This window comes from Chiloscyllium plagiosum, unplaced genomic scaffold (assembly GCF_037043375.1).
Source record: "Chiloscyllium plagiosum isolate Xiang-an unplaced genomic scaffold, Cpla_swu_hap1 HiC_scaffold_11, whole genome shotgun sequence".
In the NCBI taxonomy this organism is placed as follows: Eukaryota; Metazoa; Chordata; class Chondrichthyes; order Orectolobiformes; family Hemiscylliidae; genus Chiloscyllium; species Chiloscyllium plagiosum.
The window spans coordinates 46,314,841-46,341,735 of record NW_028270149.1 but is presented as its reverse complement, the minus strand read 5'-3'; the positions used below and the strand labels follow the sequence as shown (position 1 = coordinate 46,341,735).

Sequence of the window (26,895 nt, the reverse complement as noted above, 5' to 3'; positions counted from 1 at the left end):
GAATTCTTTGAGAAGATAACGAGCAAGTTAGACAAAGCAGAGCCAGTAGACTTGATCTATTTGGATTTCTGGAAAGCCTTTATCAAGGTGCCGCACAGAGGATTGGCTGACTGGAGGAAAGCAGAGAGTGGAGATAATGGTGTTTTTTTTTCAAGATAACAGCCAGTGATTAGTGGAGTTTTGCAGGGGTAAATGTTGGGACCACAACTACTCATGGTATACACTAACAATATGGACAAAGGAACCAAAGACATTTATGTTAAGTTTGCAGATGACACAAAAAAAGGTGGAGGGACAGGTAGTGTTGAGAAGGTGAGGAGGCTACAGAAGGAGTTGGACAAGCAAGGAGACTGGGCAAAGAAGTGGCAGGTGGAATTCAACATGAGAAAACATGAGTTTATGTACTTTGGTTGGAAGAATGAAGGTGTAGACTATTTTCTAAATGGGGAAAGGCTTTAGAAATCTGAAGCACAAAGGAACATAAGAGTTCAAATTCAGGATTCTCTTAAGGTTAACATGCAGGTTCAGTTGGCAGTTAGGAAGGCAAATGCAAAATAGCACTCATTGTGAGAGGGCTAAAATACAAGAACACGGATGCACTGCTGAGGCTATATAAGGCTCTCATCAGACCATATTTGAAATATGGTGAATGGTTTTAGGCCCCATATCTAAATAAAGATGTGCTGGCCTTGGAGGAGGTTCACAAGAATGATCCCTGGAATGAAGGACTTGTCATATGAGGAGGATTGAGGACTCTGGGTCTGTACTTAATGGAGTTTAGAAGGAAGCAGGGGGTACGTAATTGAAACTTGCAGAATCCTGAGAGGCCTGGACAGACGCGGCGAAGATGTTTCCATTAGAAGGAGAGACTTGCACCCAAGGGTGCAGCCTCAGAATTAAGTTTCGACTCTTTAGAACAGAGTTGAGGAGGAATTTCTTCAGCCAGAGTGTAATGAATCTATAGAACCCATTGCCACAAAAGGTTGTTGAGGCCAAGTCATCGAGTATCTTTAAGACAGAGATAGATGGGTTCTTGATTAGTAAGGGGATCAAGCATTTCAGGAAGAAGGCAGGCAATTAGGGCTGAGAAACATATCAGCAGTGATGAAATGGAAGAGTAGACTCAATGGATCGAATGGCCTAATTCTACTCCTTAATCTAATGGTTGCACGTCTATGGAAAGATTTTTGCCACAATTTACAAAAGATAATAACCTTCACTATGCTAGATGCAACTGATGGTTATTGACAAGTGAGGCTGAATGAAAGCATTGGCTTTCTAACTAAATTCTGAACACCCTTTGGAGATAAAGGTGGATTGCACATGCCTTTTGGCATTTCCATAGCTCCAGAGGGTCTCAACACAGACAACATGAACTAGGTAGGAAACATCGCCTTGGAAATGACAAAGTGACAGTTGAATCTGACCAAAACTCACTTCAAAACATTTTCCTCAAGCTGTTATTATCTGCTCCAAAGCATCCACAAAAAATGTTACTCTAGTTCCAGAAACAGCATTTAGACATGACATAAAAGCAAGGGAAAAAGATGCACATCACTGACATCAATGCCAGCACTCCCAATGAAGAAAGTAGAGGATGCTACAATAGAGTGTGAAGTTCTTCAGTTTCAACAAGCAGCAGCAGCAGCTCAGCATACTCTGAAAGTGATTGACTAGCAGAGAAATTGAATATAATGGACAATGCATTGCTCAAATCAAAATGAACTACACAACAAGATGCAACTCTTCAAGTGTTGGTAGAAATTATAAAAGAATGCCTAGAGTTATCCCCAAGCAGTTAAGAGAGAAGAGTTTAAAGCATATTCATGCAAACCACCAAGGAATGCAGTAAAGTCTGAAGAAGGCAAGAGATGTGCTATACTGACCAAACATAATGAAATCAAGTGTACTGTTTATAATGAGTACCAAGCTAAGCAAGATTTTGAGTCATCAATGAGATTCCAGGCAAAAGTTGGATGAAGCTAAGAGTAGAGCTTCTTTTGCAAGCACTGAATATCTTGATAACAGATTATTATTCTGAGTACTGGAGGTGGACCTGTTGACTGCAACGACTAACAGTGAGATTGTAGAATGCTTGAAAGCACACTTTCTTCGATAACTCATTCCAGACATTGTGCCACACCCACATAACACTTGCAATTGCAAATAAGTTACTGAAGTTAGAGTAGTAACAGATATGAGTCTCAAAATCAGGGTGACAAAGTAGAAAGGCAAATTTCATTTTAACAAGACTGTCAAGCCATTGCTAGAGGGGAGCATTGGAGAATTGGTTAATGTACAAAACTTCAATGCTGTTAACAACAGTTAGCCCAAGTAAAAAACTGGGACTGTGTAGAGCAGTGTAACCTAGATCGTACATGATAGATGTGAAAAAATCAGTAATATAATGGCAATCTCAAGGGCATGTACGCACAACTTGGGATGCTGTTCCTCAGCTGCAGGAGATTGATCAGGAAAAGATAAAATGACACATCAAACATCTGTCCCAGAGGTCTACACCATCACAACTACAACAGGTTCCACTGTAACAACAAGTGACATAGGAACATACCTACAGAAGGAACATCACCCAGATGAACAGCCAATGATAACATGCCATTAAGAAACTGGCATTATTTAAATGCTACTACCCAATGCACAGGCAAAGCTTCATGATAATAACCACACACCCCCCCCTCCTCCCCAACTGCCTGTGGATGAGAACAATTGTATGTATAGTGAGTAAGTTGGCTATTCACAATTTAAGTACCTGGCTTGTTGTGGTCATGTGCTCTCTACTAATGGGCACTGACTGATCTTGTAGCCAGTTCCAATAAAATCACAGTATAAGCCTGACTGTTTTCTCAGGAGCTCATAACTTAGTTGGCAGTGCAGCTAGATCAAACAAACTTATGATAAGTTAGATACTAAGAAATTGTTTTATTTAACATATCAGATAGAGAATGCCTGCAAGCATAAGACAACTACTTGCATTCAGAGTCCCAAGAGCCAGGAGATAGGTTCTAAGCAAGGGTATGAAGCTGTAGGGATTTGAACTTAGACCCAGGCGTGTCTCAAACACGAGTGGTACTAAACACATTATGGGTGCTTCTCTTGGATTGTTCGCAACACCATTCACAAGAGTAACTTTACATTCTAGGCAGTTCCTAGACAATCAACAGTGATTGACAAAATTAAACAAAACTATCAGTGAAAGACACCTTAAACTCTTTTGCAATCAGACCACCATTATTTCAGGAAATTGATACATTTAATCATTTTAGCTAAAGACTGTAGAAGTGGAAGGTGGTATGGGATTCTATGTAGAAAATGGCATTTAACCTGAGCCCCTAATTTTCTTTCAGAGGTATATCACAGGTAAAGTAGAACCTAAAGGCTTGAGAAAAGTACTTGGCACACAACAGTATATGTGCATACATACACCCATAACTTGTATACAATATGTGCATCTCATCCATTCAATTGTTGACAATCTCTATGATATTAGATACGCATGTTTATGCATATTAAGGTTTCATTCATATATCACAGTTCTGAGTATAAATTACTTTAAAAGTAAAGAAACATTTATAAAGGACACATAACTTTGCATTTAATAACCACTAAAATCCAGGACTAATAAAAAGATTTTGATGTTTAAGCCAAATATGTGAAGACTGATTATTTTAACTTCATCTGCATGTAGTTTATTGATAACATGCAGGACAATACTGGACGTGCAGTTAAAAGTGTAGTGATTGTAATGAGGGCAACCAGGTGGACTTCACAGAATATGAATTCCATGATTGGGCTGTTAATCTGGTTCAATTATGGAGCCCTGGCTGACAGATAAAAAGAGATATGTCACACAAAAAAATTAAAAAGAGGTATGTCAGAATGTCTGACACTTAGAGCTGGCTCTGAGGGAGCTGAAATGTTATCAAGGACTGCCCAAGTGTAAATAAGGGGTAGCTTGGTGATGGGATACTGGCTTCTGTGGAGTTATTCCAATGGCGATGACAGTAAAACATGTTCCTGAAGATCCTTGCTTGCAACAGGTGTCTTTGAGTTGAGATAAGTATTTCTGGCATCATGCTATTATTATAGAATCATAGAATCCCTACAGTGTGAAAACAGGCCATTAGGCCCAACAAGTCCACACTGACCCTCTGAAGAATAACCCACCCAGACTCATTCCCCTATTACTCTACATTTACCCTGACTAATGCACCTAACCCAAACAGCTCTGAACACTGTGGGAAATTTAAAATGGCCAATTCATCACCTGCAAATCTTTGGACTGTGGAAGGAAACCAGAGCACCCGGAGGGAACCCACGCAGACACAGGGAGAATGTGCAAACTCCACATAGACAGTCGCTCGAGGCTGGAATCGAATCTGGGCGCTGGGAGGCAGCAGTGCTAACCACTGAGTCACCGTGTCGCCCCTATCCAGAACATTATCTGTGTCTCTGGATTAACGGTCCAGCCACTGAATGTTGGACCCAGTATGTGGAAATAATGTGTTATTTGGGGCAGATGAGATTAATTCTCCTGACAGCTTGTGGACCTGCAGCATTTACAGTTATTAGAGGCTTAACTTTCTCTGAGGCATGAGATACTAAAACCTTTCAAGAGTTGCTGGATTTAGTTAAGGAACACCATGACCCTAAGCCTCCTCTAATTCTAAGATGCTATTGGTTTTACTCAGTAATTTGAGAAGCAGGGAAATCCATATTGGGATTTGGAATTTTTGACTGGATTAAGATGACTAGTAAAAGCATTTGACTTTGGTTTAACTCTCAATGAAATGCTGAAAGATCGGTCAGTATGTGGGATTAATGATGTAATCATGCAAAAGTGCCTACTAGCTGAAGCCCAACACGACTTCAAACAGGCTCTACAACTGACTTTATCACTGGAAATGTGCAAGTGGTGCATATAGGTTTACTGTGTTTTGATGGAAGTGGACAACTTTGCCAGTCCAACTGTGCTTGGTGAACATTACTTGAGTGTAGGTAATCGCATAGCCAAACTCAGAACAAATCCTGAACAGAGGGACTCTAAGTGGTACTGCCATTGGAACAGTCTGTAACAGTTTTACATTTTCTGGACACACTTCCTGTGACAGCTGACAATATCAGACTTTGGACGCAGAATGATCTGGTCCTGGCAAAACTGAAACAGCTGGTGGTGATGGGAGAAACCAACAGGCTATCACAACCAGAACTGACATCTTTTTGGAGCCAGAAAGACCAGATCACAGTACAGGATGGCATTTTATGGGGAGCAAGAATGACTGTCCCAAGCAGAGGTTGCCCCACAAATAGACTAAATTCCACCAAGGTGTCCCGGGGTCTCCAAAATGAAGATTTTGGTGAGAATTCATATCTGGTGGCCAGGCTTGGATACAGTCATAGCTTCATTGGTGGAGCAGTGTCCAGAGTGCCAACAAGGACAAAAATAACTGTTAAGCAGCACCCCCACATCAGTGGTAAGTCCAGGCAAATCCTTACACATTGACCCCTTGAAAGAATCTACAGAATGCTGCTTTTCAACTTTTCCATCTCAATGAAAAGCAGCATAAGTTACTTAAAAGCCTGGAAGCTGCCAGGCCTGCTGAGTTTCTTCAGCATTTTCTGCTGTTATTTCATATTTCCAGCATCTGTAGTTTGATACTTTTATTGATAATATTTGTCCAAGTATATGTTCCCCACTTCTCTCCCGTAAGATCGATTGTTTGATATCTTAGCGTCAGCCAATAAATTTCAACTGGCAGTCAAAAGAACCTTGAATCTATTGCCTGCAGTGGCTAAGTTTTTTACAAACAATTTTCCTGGGAGTTACCACCATCTGTTACAACTTCATCATGAATCACAGGAGACAATGGTAGAATTTAGTCATCCTGGCATGGGTCCTGGTGGTTCACCTTCAACTGTATATTGATAAAGGCAAATAGGGGAAAGGTTTTGGGGGTTAGTTTTTTATTCAACCTATGAAAAAAAAAGCCTATGCTACCAAAGAATTACAAACATAGACAGGAATGCCTGAAATTAGACTGGCAGAGGAAGAGGTTGTGCAATTGGCTAAGGATTAGGGTGGCTGGATGATCAGTGACAACAAAGCAGACATGCAGAGAGGAGACCTCAAACTTAGTGTCCACCACTGGGCAGAAAGGAGATGTGTTAGAGAGGGAGGGGAAGAGAGGATTTTAATAATGAGAATTTATTTCTTTGTGCAGTATGACCAGTATAAGCAATGGGATTGTATGGGTGAAGGCAGAGTATTGACATCTATTGTGGAGTGGATTGATGTCAGTTGGAGATGTAGTGGTCTAGTGGTTATAAGATCTACAATTGATTACTTCGCAAAAATGTATTGTGCCGATTATACTCTGCTGAGAATGAATGACTGTCAGGTTGGCATTTCTCCATTGCCCTTGCATTTGGTACTGGAACCCTAAGATACAGCCTGCTTCGATCAATTCTCCTTTTCGAGTTCGGAGTGTGGTCCTTCTAGGCCTGTAGTTGGCAATGTCTCCTCCCTCTGCTGCACAAGAGTATATAGCATGCAATAGTAGTCATGATTTGGAGATGCCGGTGTTGGACTGGGGTGTACAAAGTTAAAAATCACACAACACCAGGTTATAATCCAACAGGTTTAATTGGAAGTACTAGCTTTTGGAGCGCCGCTCCTTCATCAGGTGGTTGTGGAGGACACAATTGTAAGACACAGAATTTATAGCAAAAGTTTACAGTGTGATGTAACTGAAATTATACATTGAAAAATACCTTGACACAACTGTGTCCTCCAAACCACTTGATGAAGGAGCAGCACTCTGAAAGCTAGTGCTTCCAATTAAACCTGTTGGACTATAACCTGGTGTTGTGTGATTTTTAACCTAGCATGCAATAGATGACTATAATTTTGGAGATCCATAATCATGGAAATCCATAATCATGGAGATTCTTTAAGGTGCATATTGGTGAGTGCTGCCAAAATGGTCCAAACAACTGACCCTATTTGTGACATGCATTGGACTGGACTCTGGGTGGTTCCCTCCTTACTGTCCTCAGCATCTGGGCCTACGCAAGGTACACCTTTTGTTGGTTTTCTGACCCCTTTAGACTGGCTAAAGTTCCATATTCTGCTGCACTATTCTTCCTCTGCCAAAGGTTTAACAGAGGTCAATCTTGGCAATGGTATGCTTTTGAATGGTGACTTGTCTTCACCAAAAACATTGTGTTTCTTTAAGCATGGCCTTTTCCACAGTCACCAAGCTCCAGGATCCTGAGCTCATTTTTGCCTTAAGCTGTCACTGTTATTAAAACATGTAAGATTCTGAGAGGAATTGATTGGGTGGGTACTAAGATAACATTTCATCTTGTGGGGGAGACTAAATATGGAGGATCCAGTTTAAGAGGTCTTCCTTTTAAGATGGAGATGTGAACTTCTTTCCCATAGACTGAAGAATATGTAAAATTCTCTTCTCTAGAAAGCAGGGGAGGTTAGGTCATTAAATTTGTCACAGGCTGAGTTAAACTTGTCATAGACAAGCAAGTCAAGGGTATGGTCTGGGGGCCAAACAGAGAAGAAGCCAAGAGACAACAAGATCAACGCATATCTTTTTAACTGGTGGAGCAGGCACTAACGTCAAATGGGTTATTATTGCTCCTAAGTCATGTGTTCCTATGATAATCCCTGAGCTCATTCTGATTCTCCCCTCAATAATTCCCATTCTCACTTGAGTGACTCTCAAACTCCACTCAGTAACTCTGGACCTCCCTCACAATGCTTCTCAGCTTCCTATTCCATATTCCAACAAAATTTCTGTGTGATGGCAAGAATTCCAACTGACTCATCTTTCACTTCAATGGTTGCCTCACTCTCATGCTATATTTTAACCAGTCAAGAATGTGAGGATCTTGATTTGTCTGCAACTTAACTGCAAAAGGTAGCACTGAATTGATAAAAGTTGTTTTAATGAGTATTCATTACACGGCAAGCTGTCCATATTGTGGTGTCAATGTTGCCTTTTTTTTAATCCTCTACCACAGGGATAATTTGCTTCTCTTCTCCAGACATCAGGGACCTAACACTGCATTTCCCATGTGATTCAATGTTCTCCCACAGCTTTGTTCCTTTGTTTGAGGAAGAATTCAGGCACAAATTATTAAGGTTTCAATGCATACTCCATCAGAGAATTAATCAGATATATCCCACTTCCCCTCAGTCCAGTCATGGAACTCCTGTTTTTTTGTATCAGACTAAACCATGGACTGATCATTGGAGGAACTAAGTAAAAATATCCTTAAATGCCTGTGACTCTTTACTCAGTATAGTTAAGAACTGGAACATGCTACAATACTGAGTAGCTGAGGCAAACAGCATAGATAAATTTCAGAGGAAACTAGATGATCACTGTTGTGAATAATCCCTGAGTGAGATTGCCTAATTTATCACTATTTTGGAAGGGATATCCCAAAATAAGTGCCCTGGTGAGGAGGAATGAAATGGCTCTCCTTCTTTATTCACCTGCCTCCTCAGTTGTTTGCAAAAAGGTTAATTTACAAAAGATCTCTTCCCTCCTGGATGCCTTTCTCTCAAACCAAATATATTTAGTTTTAAAAGGAGACAGTTTAATCTGGCTTTTTTGAATTGACAAAAGAGGAATTGATTAGTTACTAGACGTGAGAAGAAGCACATAGGTTGGAAGTAAGGAGTGAGTCCAAAAATATGATAAATATTAAAGATATACAGATCAGACTGAGTTCACTGAGTTCACAATGAGATGTAAAAGCTGTTACACTGGATGATAGTGTACCATTGATGTTGATAGGTGAGTGACTCATTTTTGGGATGTGGCTTTTGCAAATCAACTGGAAGGACTCTGTCCTGTTTCCTTTCAATTGCAGTTTCACTTGCTTTCTGGTTTCACTTGCTTTCTCAGCCACTTCCAACCCCATCAATGTCACTCACCAGAACACTGCTGACAACATCACGAACATCACGTTACGTCACTTCTGCCCCCCATGGATGCCACCGAAGCCACTGCTTCTGCCCCCTGACCCCCATGGTGAGCATCACTTCCATTGGTGATGTCGCCCACGATCCCATAACCACACCCACTGCAGAGACAGTCTCCGACCCACTTCCAACTCCAGCCCCGCAACAGGTCCTAGCTCCCAGTCCAGCCGTGTTTTCACTATCTGCCCAGACCTCCCCCTCACTGAGGATAAACGTTCAGTCCTCAGTAAATGCCTCACCTTCACGCCCTACGCTCCTGGATCAATGAATTCAACATGTGTTGTGACATCGAACTTTTCTTACGCAGCCTCCACCTCTTTTTCCATTAGGACTCCCATCCACCCTCCAAGGACACTTTCACCCGCCTCCAACACACACCATCCACTTGGACACCCTATGCTGGTCTGTTATCCGTCTTCGATCTCTTCATCTCCAACTGCCGCTGTGACATTGACCACCAGTCTACCCCTCTTACCCACTCCAATTTCTCACCCTTGCAATGCACAGCCCTCCAATCCCTCCGCTCCAAACCCAATCTCACCATCAAACCAGCAGACGGTGGGGAGGGGGCGTAATTGCAGTCGTGGTTTGGCGCACTGACCTCTACACTGCTGAACTACGTGAAAGTGAGGACAGCAGATGCTGGAGATTAGAGTTGAGACTGTGGTGTTGGAAAAGCACAGCAGGTCAGGCAGCATCTGAGGAGCAGGAGAATCGATGTTTCGGGCAAAAGCCCTTCATCAGGAATGAGGCTGGGAGCCACCCCCAAGGCTACCAGCCTCATTCCTGAAGAAAGGCTTTTGCCTGAAATGGCGATTATCCTGCTCCTCAGATGCTGCCTGACCTACCGTGCTTTTCGAGCACCACACTCTCAACTCTACACTGCTGAAGCCAGGCGCCAACTCATGGATATCTCTTCCTACTGCCGCCTCACCTCCAATCACCAAATCATCATCTCTAAGACCATCCACTACCTCATCATCTCAGGGGGTCTCCCACTAACAACCTCCAACCTCACAGTCCAGGAACCCCGCACCATCCCAGGTGACCCATCATCTCAGCCTGCTCCTGCCCCACCAAACTTTTCTCTGCATACCTTGACATTGTCCTGTCCCACTCAGTCCAGGATCTCCTCATTCAGGACAACACCCACATCCTCTAGCGCCTCCACAACTTCTGTTTCCCTGGCTCCCAACACCTCATCTTCACCCTGGACATCCAGCCCCTGTACACATCCATCCACCATGATGAAGGCCTCCAAGCCCTTCATTTCTTCCTCTCCCACCGACCCAACCAGTACCATTCTACCAGGACACTCATTCAATTGGCTGAACTAGTTCTCACCCTCAACAAATTTTCCTTTAAATCCTCCCATTTCCTCCAGACCAAAGGGGTAGCCATGGGCACCCACATGGGTCCCAGATATGTCTGCCTCTTCATCGGGTACATGGAACAGTCCAACTTCCACAGCTACACCGGCACCATTCCCCACCTTTTCCTTTGCTACATCAATGACTATATCGGACCCACCTCGTGCTCCCATAAGAAGATTGAAGAGTTCATCAACTTCACTAACAACTTCCATCCTGACCTCAAACTCACCTGAATCATCTCGGACACCTCCCTCCCCTTCCTGGAGCTCTCCATCTCCATTTCCAGCGACCGACTTAACAAAGACATCTCCTTCAAATCAACCGACTCCGACAGCTATCTGGACGACACCTCCAACCACCCTACCTCCTGTAAAAATGCTATCCTTTACTCCCAATTCCTCCGCCTCTGCCGCATCTGCTTCCAGGAGGACCAATTCCACCATAGAATATCCCAGATGGCCTCCTTCTTCAAGGATTGCAATTTCCCCTCCCACGTGGTCGACGATGCCCTCCAGAGCATCTCCTCCACCTCCCGCAATTCTACCCTCGAACCCCACCCCTCCAATCTCAACAAGGACAAAACCCGCTTGGTCCTCACCTTCCACCCCACCAACCTCCGGATACAATGCATCATCCTTCATCATTTCCGCCACCTACAAACGCACCCCACCACCAGGGATGTATTTCTCTCCCCACCCCTATATGTTCCGCAGGGACCATTCCTCTGCATCCCCCTTGTTAGGTCCACACCCCTCACCAACCCACCCCCTATTCCCAGCATCTTCCCCTGCCACTGCAAGAAGTGTAAAACCTGTGCCCACACCTCTCCCCTAACCTCCATCCAACACAGATTCACCTGTACTTCCACACATGTCGTCTACTGTGTCCGTTGCTCTCGATGTGGTCTGCTCCACATCGGGGAGACAGGACGCCAACTTGCAGAATGTTTTAGACAACATCTCAAGGACACATGCATTAAATGACCTCACCACTCTGTGGCTGAACACTTTAACATCCTCCCTCCCCCCAACTCCGCCAAGGATATGCAAGTCCTGGGCCTTTTCCAACGCCAAACTCTAGCCACCTGACAGCTGGAGGAAGAACGCCTCATCTTCCACCTTGGAACCCTCCAACCACACGGGATCAATGTTGATTTCACCAGTTTCCTCATTTCCCCTCCCCCCACCTTATCCCAGATTCAACCTTCCAATTTGGCACTGTTCTACCTGTCCATCTTCCTTCCCACCTATCTGCACTACCCTCCCCTCCGACCTAACACCATCACCTCCCACTTTCATCTACCTATTTCATTCCCAGTTATCAGCAGCTCCCCCCCCCCACCCCATTTATCTCTGAGCTCCCTTGGGCCATCCCCATGTTCCTGATGAAGAGCTCATGCTCAAAACATTGATTGTCCTGCTCTTCGGATGCTGCCTGACCATACTTTTCAGCACTCCACTTTTCAACTTCAGCAAAGAAACATAAACTGCCTTTTATCTGCAGGGCAGGGCAGGGATAATTTGAGTTTCTCAACTGTGATCTTCCCAGCACACATTCACCCACTATGCACTCCCAGATTAAGATTGAACCATCTGTTTAACACCTGTTTCTGTGTATTCTTGAAAGTGAAGACCACAAATATATCTGCGGCTTGGAACATAATCCACAGAACATTGCTTTCTGTTGAGGGTTTGGGGGGGGATTAGTTATATTTAACCTTGTTATCTCTGGAGCCACAGAAGGTTGCTTATTTTGACTTGTCTGTCTCCCCATGAAGAGTTACTGTTTGACATTCCATTGGCTTCTTTGGGTCATAGAATCATAGAGATCTACAGCACAGAAAAAGGCCTTCGGCTGATCGAGTCTTTGCCAGTTAAAAACAAACAACTAACTATTCTAACCTCATTTTCCGTACTTGGCCCGTAGACTTGTATGCTTGTATTGCAAGTCCTCATCCAAATACTACAACATTATGAAGGTTTTCGCCTTTATCATCCTTAAAGACAATGTGTTTTTGATTCTTACTACCTGCTGAGTTGAAAAAGTCTTTCCTCTAAACATCTTGCCACTAACCTTAAATCTATGACTGCAGTCATTGATCTCTCAACAAAGGGGAAATGTTCCTTTCTGTCTTCCATATCTATCCCCCTCATAATTTTACACGTCTCAGTCACGTCCCCATTCTGTTTCATCTGCTGCAAGGAAACCACCACCAATCACTTCATAATAAAATCTCTCCAGCCAAGTGATGCTTAATCTCCTCTGCACCCTCTCCAGTGTATCACATCCCTCCTAAATTCTAGATTCCAGAACCACGCACAATACTCTAGCTGTGACCTAACAAACATTTTATACAGTACCAGCATCACCTCCCTGCTCTTAAACTCTATGTCTTGGTTTATCCAACTATCCTGCAACCTTAAAGGACTGGGAAATGCACACCAAGGTGCCCCGATTCTCTGTACTTCTCAGGGTCCTACCGTTCATGATGTATCCTCTTGCCTTGTTTGTCATGCCCAAGTGAATCACCTCACATGTCTATCCAGATTGAATTCCATTTGTCACAGTCTAGTCAATCTATATCCTTCTGTCATCTAAAGGTTACTCTCCTCATGATTAACCATTCCATATTTTTTATATCATCCATGAACCTACAGATCTATGCTCTACTTTTAAGTGTAAATCATTCATATATAACATAATCAGCAAGTACCCCAACACTGATCTCTGCAGAATCCGACTGGACACGGACTTCCAGTCACAAAAACACTTCTTGACATCACACTCTCGTCACATCACTCATCTAATTCTGGATCCAATTAGCTGCAATTCCTTGGATCCCTTGAGTTCTTCCCGTTGCTATCAGTCTCCCTTCTGCAACCTTATCAAAAGCCCTGAAGTCCAAGAAGACTGCATCAAATACATTGCCCTCAACTACACACCTGGACACCTCTTTTAAAAATTCAATCAAGTTTCCCTCCCCTTAACAAAACTTTCTGACCATTCTTGGTTGATCCCTGCTTCTTCAAGTGCAGATTAGAATTGCTTCTAATAGTTTCCCCACCATTGAGGTTAGACTGAATAGCTTGTTGTTTAAAGGTTTATCCTTTGCTGCCTTCTTGAATAATGGTACTAGATTGTAATGTCCTCCAGTCCTCTGGCACCTTTCCTGTGGCGAGAGATGATTATTGCCTGCATCCCCAGTATTTCTCTCCTTGCCCCATTCAACAGCCCGGGATACAGTTCATTCAACCCCCCAATTTATCTATTTTTAAGCCTGTCAGAACATTCAGAACCTCTTCTCTGCCTATGCTAATTTCTTTAACTATGATTTGGAGATGCCGCTGTTGGACTTAGGTGTACAAAGCTGCTCTGAAATAGATACTCCACAACCACCTGATTAAGAAGCAGCGCTCTGAAAGCTAGTTCTTCAACTATATCACAGTCCTTCTCCCTGATCTCTGTACTCACATCATCCCTCACGCTGGAGAAAACTGCGTTTTAATTTAGAACCCTATTTGCCTCGTCCAACTCCAAACACAAATTACCACTGTGGTCCTTAATAGGCCCTACAATTTCCCTAATTATCTTCTTACCCTTAGCGTACTTGCACAGAAACTTAGGATTTTCCTTGATTTTTCCTGAAACCTTTTTGTTCTCCTAATTTACTTTTTTAAGTTTCCCTGAATATAATCTGTATTTCTCTGCTGTTTTGAGCCCTTGGTATCTGCCATAAGCCTTCCTTTCTGTCTCTATCCAATTTTGTACATCTTCAATATCCAGAGTTTGGATTTCTTGGTCCCACCATTTACTTTTATTGGAACATGCTGATTTTGTGGCCTCCCTATCTACTTCTTGAATGCATCCCACTACTCTGACACAGATTTTGTTAAAAGCATCTGCTCTCAGTCCACTATGGCTAAATCATATCTGATCATATTAAAATCAGTTCCCCCCACACCCCCAAGTTTAGAACTTTGACTTCAGGCCCATCTTCGTCTCTTTCCAGAACAATCATGAATCTATCACACTTACAATCGCTGTCTGTAAAATGCTCTCCCATAGGCACTTCAACTGTTTGCCTGGTTTCATTACCTAAAATCAAGGTACCTAAAATCACCCTTTTTCTTGTAGCATATTCTATGTTCTGGCTTAAAATGTTATCCTGGATGCATTTTAAGAATTCTGCACCTTCTAAACCTTTCACACCGGACTTTCCAGGATTCCTCCTAAGACAGCAACTAAATTTACATCCACAATCATCTATGGATGTAAGTCATTTGTAAGCAAAATATACTGAAATTAAATTCTAGCACTTCTGTGTTCCCATGACAGTACAGGAGGAAAAAAAAGAATAGAAGTGTATGCTAAAAGGTTTAGATGAGTAGGCTCAAGTGAAACAGACTGCCACTTCGACCCTTATTTTTTACGAAAGAAGGACTGCTTATGCTCCCTCAGAACTGCAGAGCCAGATTTCTAAACTGACAATTTTTCTGTAATGCAGAACTGCCAAAGGAGGTGAACCACATCCCTTTTTCACAACTGTCAGCTGCTGCAACCTGAGATGTGAGGGATCAGCTCCAACTGCACCAAGCAGAAGGGGTGTGTGGTGCTGGCGCAGGGAAGGCCTGTCAAATCTGTATTGGTTTCTCAAAGTGGTACGTGGGGCCAGTCCCTGGGGAGAGGGTGTTAGTTCAGAGTTTGGGGACATAAGGAGTCTATGAGAGGTTTATTTCTGAGTGTGTGAGGGAAGTGCAGGGTCTGTTAAATAGCTATTGAGGAGTTTGACTATGTATTTAACAGTTTAATTTTGCTGGAGTAACTAATTTATTTAATTTTGTCATAACTTTCCAAAGTCTTTGCTTTCAATTGAGACTTTCCAGCCATAGAGGAATGGTCCAGTACAAAATTCAATTTTCTGCACAATTCCTTTGCAGTATGCCACAATAGGAATTCTGCAGGGTCCTCATGTGCACATCCAATCAATTTTGGAATAACGACTGTCTGGCCGGAAGAAAATCTAGTCAATAAACACCACAATGTCCCAGTCAGGCCAAATGGCATTTTTCTATCATGTCTATGCACAACAACAGAAAACAATCCAAAACACTTCACTGCCTCATGCACTGACCACCTCCCCTCAATCCAGGATCTATTAAATTGTCAGAAAATTTGGGCAATCATCAGACATTATACTCCATTACCATTTCTATTGCCTAAAGGAGATGGAATAGTTGCCAAATTGTTCCTGACCAGTGTGAAAACATAAAGGCCAACATGCTATCTAGCTTTTCTAACCAGTTTGAAATCACACCTGAAGTTGTGGTTGCTAAGAGAAGTGGGATTGTTTAAATAGCACAGCACATTAGCAAGATTGGAACTGCTTTTTAAAACTACAAGAACAAAAACCACAACATCCAATCATAGATAATTCCATTGCTTTAGTACAATTCCTCCATAAATTATTACCCCAGATTATCCCAGCATTGACACCAGTGTTTGGAGTTCCTTGAAGTAAAATACATTTTTAAAAACTTAGAACACTTCCTCCTTATGGAGCACTCTAAACGCAGGCATTAAATCCCAAAATGCTGACATCACTGATGCACTTTTGAATTGGTACAATACTATGTAGTTTCCATTAATGGTGCTGAATGAGAAATTGTTTTCTCTTTCTCTCTCTCTCTCTCTCAGCCTCTCTAAGCAATCAAGATTTCTCCATATGTTAACCTGGTTTAGTCATAACACTTTTGCTTCAGAGTTAAAAGCTTGAATTTGAGTCCCATATCAGGACATTGGTCACATTAAAACATATTTAACATACAGGCAGTGAATGTTGGAAAACATGCATTAAAAACACCATAGGAACGCATTCATAAAACTGAACAGCAAAGCACAGCTAGCCAGGCAGCAATATTCTAACGTTTTCAGGCTGTGCCCAAGGCCCCAACAATGGTGCAAGGCCTTGAAAAAGTTACCTTAAAATCAGTGAAACACTACGGCAGTGCTACATTACTGGGAATTCCAATAGTCCCTTTTCACAATTTATGACTTTTGCTGTAGTCACGGATCATGCTTCTAAAATTCTACAGTGCATCAATATGATCTTCAAGGTTGGTTGCCTGAAATTCCACAAGATACTGCAAATGTGGACTTTCAAGTTATACAGGATTAAATCAACAAGTTTCAACTTATAATTGCCCTCCCTCTATTTCAGTGCTAACACTTTAATATTAGAATTTAAATGTTACACAGTACAGTTGTGTAGGATTTAAATGCCTGACAGGCAGGGCCTGTGAGAAAGTTGTGCTACATTGAAATGATTGACATGTAGGCTCTGCGCTTTGCTGCTTTCTGAACAGCATACGCCCAAAATAAAAGGACTTGCAGCCTGCTAAATAACCAGGAAGTACTTTGATAAAGATGCAAATTAACATTCTCTGATAATAAAGGTGGAGAACATTTACTATATTTCCAAGCACTGTGTAATTTATCCTTATTCTCAAGACTACGCATAGAATATTCCAGTACTCACTCAGCCCCTCGATACTGAAAGTCTTGAGCCATGATAGCTACAGTTTTCAATCCACACCCTGAATTCCTTGATTTTAATTTTTGCAATACAATTGGTTGCTGCAAAATCAATCACTCCACCTACAGGCAGACTCAATCCAATCTTACAGCACAGTCATTAAAATAACAAATACACTGGTCCAGAAAGGTAGACATACTCCGCACAACACAGAGGGGTAAGAGAGAGATCAGAATAGAGAAATATACTAGCAGAGATACAGATGTTGATTTTAATTGCCTCCAGTAGATGTGTAAATGGAGGCTGTAGACCTCAGGAAGCATGTTAAACATTTCAACAATGATTAAAAATAAATGCAGGGATTCTGATGTGTAAAAATGTAAACTTTGTATTGCCTGCTCATTTATCTGAGTATAGGGAGCAGCTGATTAAGAACAATATTGAGAGCACACATGCCTAAGAAAGTAACAGAAACTATGAAAGGCTAGCATGAACTGATCTGCACGATAAGCCTTCATGTCATGGACAGGACATCGATTGACTGAAGCAGGTGCTGAAAATCATTTTTAAAGCGTATGTGGCTTGGAAAAGATAGAAGAATGGTACAGTACAGCAGAGAGCAAGCTTCAAGATTCTCTGAAGCACTGGAAGCTTTTGTCCAAGACGTATGAAGAAGGAGAAAAGGCCTTCATACACAAGGTATCAGAACAGTGATAGATGCTGGGAACTGATATTCATTGTGGCCATTGTTGCAGTGATCCACATGCCTGGATGCAGTGATATAAGAAATACAATGACAACATGACTGGCCAAAATCAGTAAATGCATCTTAAAAACCCATATTTCACTGATGGCAACACTAGCCTCACACACTGCTCAATTTGCCACTAACTCTTCACACATCTACCAACTTTTTTAAATCAACAATGACTAATATTCTGCATTCATAAGTTCACCTCACCCTTCTATACTTGGCATCACTACAAATCACACACCCTAATCTCACAGCATTTACACATTGCCAACTATTCAATCATGACAGGCACATCATCCAAGCACATTGTGACACACTCAGTGACATCTTTCCCTATTTCTAAAGCAGGCAAGGTGTTACACATTCACTGGTAACAGGGCTAACTGGTGAGGTACAAACATGATGCAAATTTTCACTCTGATGGAAGAAATAGTGTTCAACACTGTGGTGACTAAGCCCAAGATCTTCTCTGCAGCACAGCAGAAATCATTGGAGCTGACATTATGCTCATTCAACCATTTCCCCTTTATCCTACAATCTATCAAAATAAAAGTTTTGATCTGTCTGCATAGATTTTTTTTATTACTCAACCCCACCTTTCGTTGCTTGTCATCCTTGGTTACCTGGCTTCAGGTCCACAGCCTTGGTTACTGGCCTCCAGTGCTCCAGCTCACTGGCCTCAGTTACTCGTTGTAGCATGGGTGGGAAGACATGGGAGGAAAAGTAGTGAGCAGAGTATGGGGAATAGGGAATTGCAGGGAAGAAGAGAGGGAAGACTGGACTACAAGAGAGGGAAGGGGATAGAAAGGAATAGGATGTTTAAAAAAGCATGGGCTGGATTTCATGGAGGAATTTTGGAGAAAGAATCAACAGTGTAGGAGTGGGAAGGGATGGGGAGCTGCAAACGAAATGTGAAATAGAGGTTGTTGATGGCCTAGGAAGAAGGAATAGAATAAAAGGTAAGAGGGAATGATGTAAGAGGAATGAGTACTTTGGCATGACATGATAAGTTTGACGTAGGAAAGATGGAATGGCATGTGATGTGGATTTAAAGAAGAACTGTTACAAATAACATACCAATTTCACCATAGGTTTTGCAAACGTCTGACAGTCTCTTTGATTTACAAGCTGCATGTGGTCTAAGCTTTATCTCTGTCAACTCCTAGCAACTGTACCCTTGTGCGTTTGTCCTTTCTGATACGCAAGACCTTGTTAGGCAGTAGTGTTCGAGCAAAAAACAGAAGGGAAAAAACACTGTCATTTGCTTTCACACTCTCAGACTTAGGGTTTAGAGTTATAATTGCCCTGTGTAATTTATTATGGCTTTATAAATACAATCTGCACATCATGAAACACTAGGAAAAAGTGCCCTGAAGCCAGGCCAGAGGAACAGTGCAGCATAGATTCCAATTTGGCAGAGAGTGAGATCACATGGATTTTGCTGCAGATGACTCAAATGATGAAATTAATGAAGCAGCTGACCGTAAAAGACTGAAATGTACTCACAATGAAATACTCAGTGTAATGTCATGGTCACTGTGAAAGGGCATGGAGGACTATCTCTGTCCATTGAGTTTGCTCTGCCATTCAATGAGATTATGGCTAATCTGATAATCATCAACTCCACTTTCCTGCCTTTTGCCCAACACTCTTGATTCCCTTACTGATAAAAAAAATCTGTCTTAGTGATGAATATACTTAACAACCACAACCTCTACAGTCCTTTAAGGTAAAGAATCCCAAAGATTCATTACCCTATGTGAGAAATAAATTCTTCTAATTTCTGTCCTAACTGGGTGATCCATTAGTCTGAGATTATGTTCTCTAGTCTCGGACTTTTCCACAAGGGTATACAACCATTCCATATATATCCTGCCAATCTCAAGAGTCTTGCATGTTTCAATAAGCTCACCTTTCATTCTTACAAATTCCAATGAGTACAGACCGAACTGACACAACCTCTCCTCTTAAGAGAATCTCTCCATTCTTGGTATCAGTTTAGAGATCCTTCTCTGTACTGTATCCAATTCTAGTTTGCCCTTCATTAGATAAGGGAACCAAAATAGTTCACAGTATTCTAGGTATTGCTTAACTCATGCCTTGAATAGTTTTAGCAAGATCTTTCCAGTTTTACACTTCATTTCTTTGAAATAAAGGTGAATAGTCCACTTACCATCCCTGTTACCTGCTGAACCTGTATGCTATTTTTCTGTGATTTATGCATGAGGACTTACAAACAGCTATGTGCTACAGCCCTCTGCAGTCTTTCTCTGTTTAAATAATATTCAGCTCTTCTATTCTTCCCACCAAAGTGCATAACTTCACATTTTCCTATATTATAGTCCATTTGCCCATTCATTTATACCGTCTTTATCCCTATGCAGACACTTTGTGCCATCCTCACCACTTGCCTTTCTACCTATTTTTATGTCATCAACAAATGTGGCTATAACACATTAACTTCATTATTCAAGTCCAACATTAACTTTGCACATGATTTTATGCAGAACTTGAAGGCCATTCCTTCTAAGGTAAATATGCTGGCCAACTCCGTCAGCATAATTGTGAAGCCAACCATGATGCAGCATCTGATGACTAATGTTACAGCTTCCATTACAGTTCAAATAGAAGCTACTCATTGTTTGAGTGCAACAGTGGAAGGTCAGAGCCAAATCATATCTTCAACAATTTGAGCTTGTATAATTTAAAGGTACATTGCAGGATCCTATAGGAGTTTCCTATTCAGAAATCTACCCTGCAATGCATTCCTTGGATTGCTGCAGAACTGTCTTGAGCATATGACAGTGACACAGTGGAGCACAAAACTAATTACATCTCTTAGCACAACAGCATTCATCCTCCAATCATTCCCTCTCTATTAGTGGCATGGCCGTCCCCTGTCAGCTAGTCACCAGCTTTTTCCATTAATTCATAAGCACTGTTTTTTGAAACAACTTGCTTACCATTTTTCTATGCTGAGTTAGTTCAACCATTTACTCCATTCCAAGTCTTTCAATGTTGACAATCAAGCTTTTGTGTGCAAGATTTGTGAAGGTTTGTAGCTCAGGTTGAGGTTTAGGGTGTAGGTTTGCTCGCTGAGCTGTAGGTTTGATATCCAGATGTTTCATTACCTGGCTAGGTAACATCATCAGTGGCGACCTCCAAGTGAAGCGATGCTGTTGTCTCCTGCTTTCTATTTATATCTTTCTCCTGGATGGGATTCCTGGGGTTTGTAGTGATGTCATTTCCTGTTCATTTTCTGAGTGGTTGATAGATGGCATCTAGATCTATGTGTTTGTTTATGGCGTTGTGGTTGGAGTGCCCGGCCTCGCTCTCTCGTAGCCCGACATACGGATGAAAAAAAACACCATTTCGACTGGGACAACACATCTATCCTATGACAGGCTAAGCAAAGACATGCCAGAGAATTCCTAGAGGCCTGGCACTCCAACCACAACGCCATAAATAAACACATAGATCTAGATGCCATCTATCAACCACTCAGAAAACGAACAGGAAATGACATTACCACAAACCCCAGGAACTCCATTCAGGAGAAAGATATAAATAGAAAGCAGGAGACAACAGCATCGCTTCACTTGGAGGTCGGCACTGATGATGTTACCTAGCCAGGTAATGAAACGTCTGGATATCAAACCTACAGCTCAGCGAGCAAACCTACACCCTAAAGCTTTTGTGTGATGCACTACATCCAAAGCTAAAATCTAAATCCATTGCTTTCACTTAGTTTCCCTTGTTCAAGTTCCTCATTTCTTCAGATGACAAACTGTAGTATTTTGATCACACATGATCTCCCTTCAATCACGAAAACTGCAAAATAGTCAGAGCATCCCATATCCGTGTCCTAAGAAAAATTTATAGTCGACACATAAAATCTTTTCACCCTAAGGTGACAGCCCAGCATTCTATTGCAATGTACCAGTAGAAACTAACCTTGTGAAGTCTTCATCTCCCATCACATGCCGAGGGACTGGTGAGTATCGTCCTGAAGTGATTGCCGGCAGCGGATATGTTGGTTTATTCTCAACACCACCCATGTAACTCATACCGGAATTCACATGATTATCAGTCAGGGCAGAAAATGCTGCATTAGAATGATAACTTAGTATAGATAAATAATGCATAAATGATAAATGCAATTAGTTGTTGATGAATGAGAAATGCAATTAGCAACTGATCAAATCTAAACATAACACGCTAGCTAGAGTTTTTAAAAATACCAGGTGCTAGAATATATTGGGACATTAAAATGTTCTTTTTGAAAACTTAGAAATGGACTTACCCCCATGATCTGTGGAAATAATCTCACTATTGTCTTTCAGGGAAAAGCATCCCAACCCCCAACCCACCCCTGCCCTCCTCCGCACCCACCTCTGAAAAATAACAAGAATTACTGAAATTTCAGAGTCATCACAGTAATAATGACATACTCTGGACTACGTCAAGCCAGAGAGTTGGCCAGATCTACATCGTGATCCAAGCCAGGCAGAAGTATCTCAAGATGTGGAGGATACTAGCATGAAAAGTGCATCAGAGATACGTGAGAACAATGTGTGTAATTCCCTGAGTAGGGACAAACTGCAGAAATTGCTTAGGTGAGTCATTATCTCCCCGTTTCAAAATGAGGATTACATTAACCCATTTGAACTATTGCACAATCACCACACACAAAAATAATGTCTCTGAGTAAGATAACATTGTTCACTTACTGCTTGCATAATCAGGAGGGGCGTATATGTCATTGAGGTGACTGCCACCAGGTTTAGCAACTTTCAAATAAACCATATCTGAAGTATTCTTGAGAGCAGCCACAGCTTCTTCATGCCGCACCTCCTGCAGACTGATGTTATTGACCTGTCCAGCACAAAGAGCAAGTCTTTCATATTTACACCTTCCATAAAAGCACCTCTACAGTGTTCTAAGTCATACACTCTCATTTTAACACCTAAGATCATGAAGCACAGAAGGCTTTTTTTCTGATCATATCTGGGCAAGCTATTTAAAAGATGCTCCTGCTCCTTTTTCACAGTTCAAACTTTCCTTAACATTTCAAATATTTATCCAATTCCCTTTTAAAAGTTATCTCTATATCTATTTGGGGCTCACTCATCCTGCAACCACATTATAATTGCATAATTTAGAATTATAGAGTCATCGAGTCACACAGCATAAAAACAGACCCTTCAGCACACAATGTCTATGCCATCCAACAAACACCAAACTACACTAATTCTATTTACCTGCACTTCATTCATACCTTATTATTCCCTGGCATTTCAAGTACTCATCCAGATGCTTCTTAAATGTTATGAGAGTACCTGCCTCCACCACCCTCTCAGACAGAACATTCCACATATCTATCATCCTCTGGGTGAAAACAAATCTCAGATCTCTTCTAAACCACTTGTTCCTCACCTTAAACATATGCCATCTGGTCTTAGACACACACATCTGTCATGAGGAAGAGATTCTTACCATGTACAGTGTTAATGCCTCTTATATTTTATATTCCACAGTCAAATGCCCCCTCAGCCTCTTTTGCTCCAAGGAAAACAAACCCAGCCTATCCAATTTCCACTCATAACTGAGGCTTTTCATCTCAGTCAACATCCTGGTGAATCTCCACTGCACCCTGTCCAGTGCAATCATGTCCTTCCAATAGTGTGGCAAACAGAACTGCGCACAATATTCCATCTGTGCCCTAACCAATGTTTTATAAAGTTGTAACAGGATTTCCTTGTTAAAAGGAATTCTATGCCCTGGCTAATGAAGGCAAGCATCCCGTATGCCATCTTCACCGTCGTGTGTATCTGTGCTGATATCTTCGGGGATCTATGGACTTATAGACCAAGGTCCCTTTGTTCCTCACTACTCCTTAGGGTCCCACCATTCATTCTGTATATCACTGTCTTATTAAATCTCCCAGAATGCATCACCTCACACTTATCAGGTTAAAAGTCGATCTGCAATTGCTTTGCCCAATTTACCAGCTGATCAATATCATACTGTAGCCTGAGACCATCTTCATCACTGTCAATAAAAGCCACGATTTTCATGTCATCTTCAGTCTTATTAATTAACCTTTTACTTTCACATTCAAGTTGTTTATGTGCAAAGAGACCTTGGAGTGCAGGTTCATAGCTCCTTGAAAGTGGAGTCGCAGGTAGATAGGATAGTGAACAAGGCGTTTGGTATGCTTTCCTTAATTGGTCAGAGTATTGAGTACAGGAGTTGGGAGATCATGTTGCAGCTGTACAGGACATTGGTTAGGCCACTGTTGGAATATCGCGTGCAATTCTGGTCTCCTTCCTATCGGAAAGATATTGTGAAACTTGAAAGGGTTCAGAAAAGATTTACAAGGATGTTGCCAGGGTTGGAGGATCTGAGCTACAGGGAGAGGCTGAACAGGCTCGGGCTGTTTTCCCTGGAGCGTCGGAGGCTGAGGGGTGACCTTATAGAAGTTTACAAAATTATGAGGGGCATGGATAGGATAAATAGGCAAAGTCTTTTCGCTGGAGTCGGGGAGTCCAGAACTAGAGGGCATAGGCTTAGGGTGAGAGGGGAAAGATATAAAAGAGACCTAAGGGGCAACTTTTTCACGCAGAGGGTGATACGTGTATGGAATGAGCTGCCAGAGGATGTGGTGGAGGCTGGTACAATTGCAACATTTAAGAGGCATTTGGATGGGTATATGAATAGGAAGGGTTTGGAGGGATATGGGGCGGGTGCTGGCAGGTGGGACTAGATTGGGTTGGGATATCTGGTCGGCATGGACGGGTTGGACCGAAGGCTCTGTTTCCATGCTGTACATCTCTATGACTCTCTATGACTCTATGTATGTAACAAACAGCAAGGGTCCTAGCACTGAACCCTGTGGTATGCCACTGGTCACAAACGTCCAATTCCAAAAATAACTCTCCACTATCATACTGCGCTTCCTATTTGTAAGCCCATTATGGATCCAGTCTGCAAGCTTGGCTTGGATTCCGTTGGCTGTTACCTTTGGGACCAGCCTTCCATGTGGGATTTTGTCAATGGCTTTACTGAAGTCCATTAAATCACATCAACTGCACTACTGTCATCAATATATTTAATTAACTTTACAAAAACCTTCAGTAAATCAGTCAGACACAATAGCCCTCTAACAGATTTGTCCTGACTACCCTTGATCAATCCCTGCCTCTCCAAGTAATGATTAATCCTGTCCTTCAGAATTTTTTCCAATAATTTCCCTCCCGATGATGTTGGATTAATAGGTCTGTAATTACCTGGCCTTCCTCTGCTGCTCTTCTTGAACAAAGGAACTTTCTTGTATAATGTTAACATGTTCTAAAACCTCACCATCCCAACTAAAATCCTCAATAACAATGTTGTTCTCCTATGTGAATACAGAAGGGAAGCATTCATTTAAGACCTCACCCATGTTCACTAGCTCCATGACTGGTTGCCTGGTTGGTCTCTAATAAATTCTTTCCACGGTAATCTTCTTTCTCTTAATACACGTAAAAGCCTTTGGGTTTTTTTTTATCCCATCTGCCAAAGAAGTTTCATGGCCCCTCTTTGCCCTCCGAATTTCCATTTTAAGTAACCTTCAACATTCTCTGTGCATTTGAATGTCCTCCCCTATTTTTAATGTGCTGTGCCATGCATTGTTTTCTTTTGCTTTTTCTTTGTCAAATTCTTAATATATCTTGATATCCAGGATTCCCTGGACTTGTTGTACTTGCCCTTCACTCTGAGAGGAACATACTGGCCCTGAATTCTCACTGTACTACTTTTAAGAGACTTCAACTTTTCAAATATAAACAACTGCAAGTAGCTGCTCCTAGTCTATGTTTGGCAGATCCCCGGTAACATTGAAATCAGCCTTCCCCCACGTTAGACACTTAACTTCTGAAGTATCCTTATCTCTTTCTATAAGAGCTCTGAAACTTAGAGTCATGGTCACTATCCCCAAAATGCTTGGTCACTGAAACTTCAAATACTTGACCAGCTTCATTCCCGAGGATTAGGTCTAGTACTGCCTCATCTCTATTAGGATTATTTATGTACTCTAACAAAAAGCTCTCCTAGATGCAATTTGAAAATTCCATATCATCTGATCCTTTCACACCAAGGCGATCCCAGTTAATGTTAGCCAAATTGAAGTCTCCTAAAACTATAAACCCTGTTTCTCTCACATCTTCTGTGATTTGCCTATGTATCTGCACCTCTATGTTCCTCTGACTGTTGGGAGACCTGCAGTATAATCCCAGCAAGGTAATCATCCCTTTTTTATTTCGAAGCTGGACTCAAATGGCTTCTTTTGGACACCCTTCTACAATGTCCTCCCTCATTATTGCAGTGATGGTTCCGTTATCAATATAGCAATACCCCTGCTTCTCTTACGTCCCCCACTATCATGCCGGAAATTTCTGTACCTTGGAATGTTCAGCTGCCAGTCATGTCCTTCCTTCTACCGTGTCTCAGTGATTGCAGCAATGTCAATGTCCACACGCTGATCAATGTTTTAAGTTCATTGCTTTACCAGTCAAGCTTGTTGTATTGAAATAGATATAACGTGGCTTTCTAGACCTTCCATGTGTCTTATCCTGCTCATGTCTTCTCAGTCTACTGGACTGTCCTAGCATTTTTTCTATATCTGATTGGACATTGATGTTGACTTTATAGCTACTCTGTGCTCCATCCCCAAGCCAAATCAGTTTAAATTTAATTAATCAATTTAGTTAATGATGCCTCTTTCATTCCCTCCTAAAATGTAGTACTGTGCACTTCTCTACATTAAATTTAATGTGACATATGCCTTCCTATTTCACTATTCTCTATCCTCATCAAGAATAGAATCCCTACAGTGTGGAAATAGGCCATCGGCCCAGCTATTCTACACCATCCCTTCGAAAAGCATTCCACCCAGACCCATTCCTCTACCTATCCAAGTAACCCTGCACCTCCTATGGCCAACACACCTAACCTACACATCCCTGGACACCACCGGTAATTCAGCATAGCCAATCCACCTAACTTGCACATCTTTGGACTGTGGGAGGAAACCGCACCACCCAGCAGGAACACATGCAGACATTGGGAGAAAATGCAAACTCCTCACAGACAGTCACTCAAAGGTGGAATCGAACCCAGGTTCCTGGCGCTTTGAGGCAACAGTGCTTACCGCTGTGCCACCATGCTGCAC

General features: G+C 41.9%; 1 protein-coding gene across 9 annotated transcripts in view; it reads right to left on the bottom strand.

Moving 5' to 3' along the window:
- The window catches only part of dlg3 (discs, large homolog 3 (Drosophila)), a 546,829-nt gene that overhangs the window by 183,964 nt on the left and 335,970 nt on the right, over window positions 1-26,895 (bottom strand). For 8 of the 9 annotated variants that reach the window (XM_043704756.2, XM_087992017.1, XM_087992016.1 and 5 more), the window contains 2 exons: window positions 22,415-22,559; window positions 21,639-21,789 (listed from right to left, as the gene is read on the bottom strand). In XM_043704756.2, the coding sequence (XP_043560691.1) occupies window positions 21,639-21,789; window positions 22,415-22,559 (296 nt within the window). Of the gene's footprint in view, window positions 1-16,933; window positions 16,976-21,638; window positions 21,790-22,414; window positions 22,560-26,895 lie in introns of those variants that run through there. The other variant, XM_043704757.2, reaches the window with a different exon arrangement.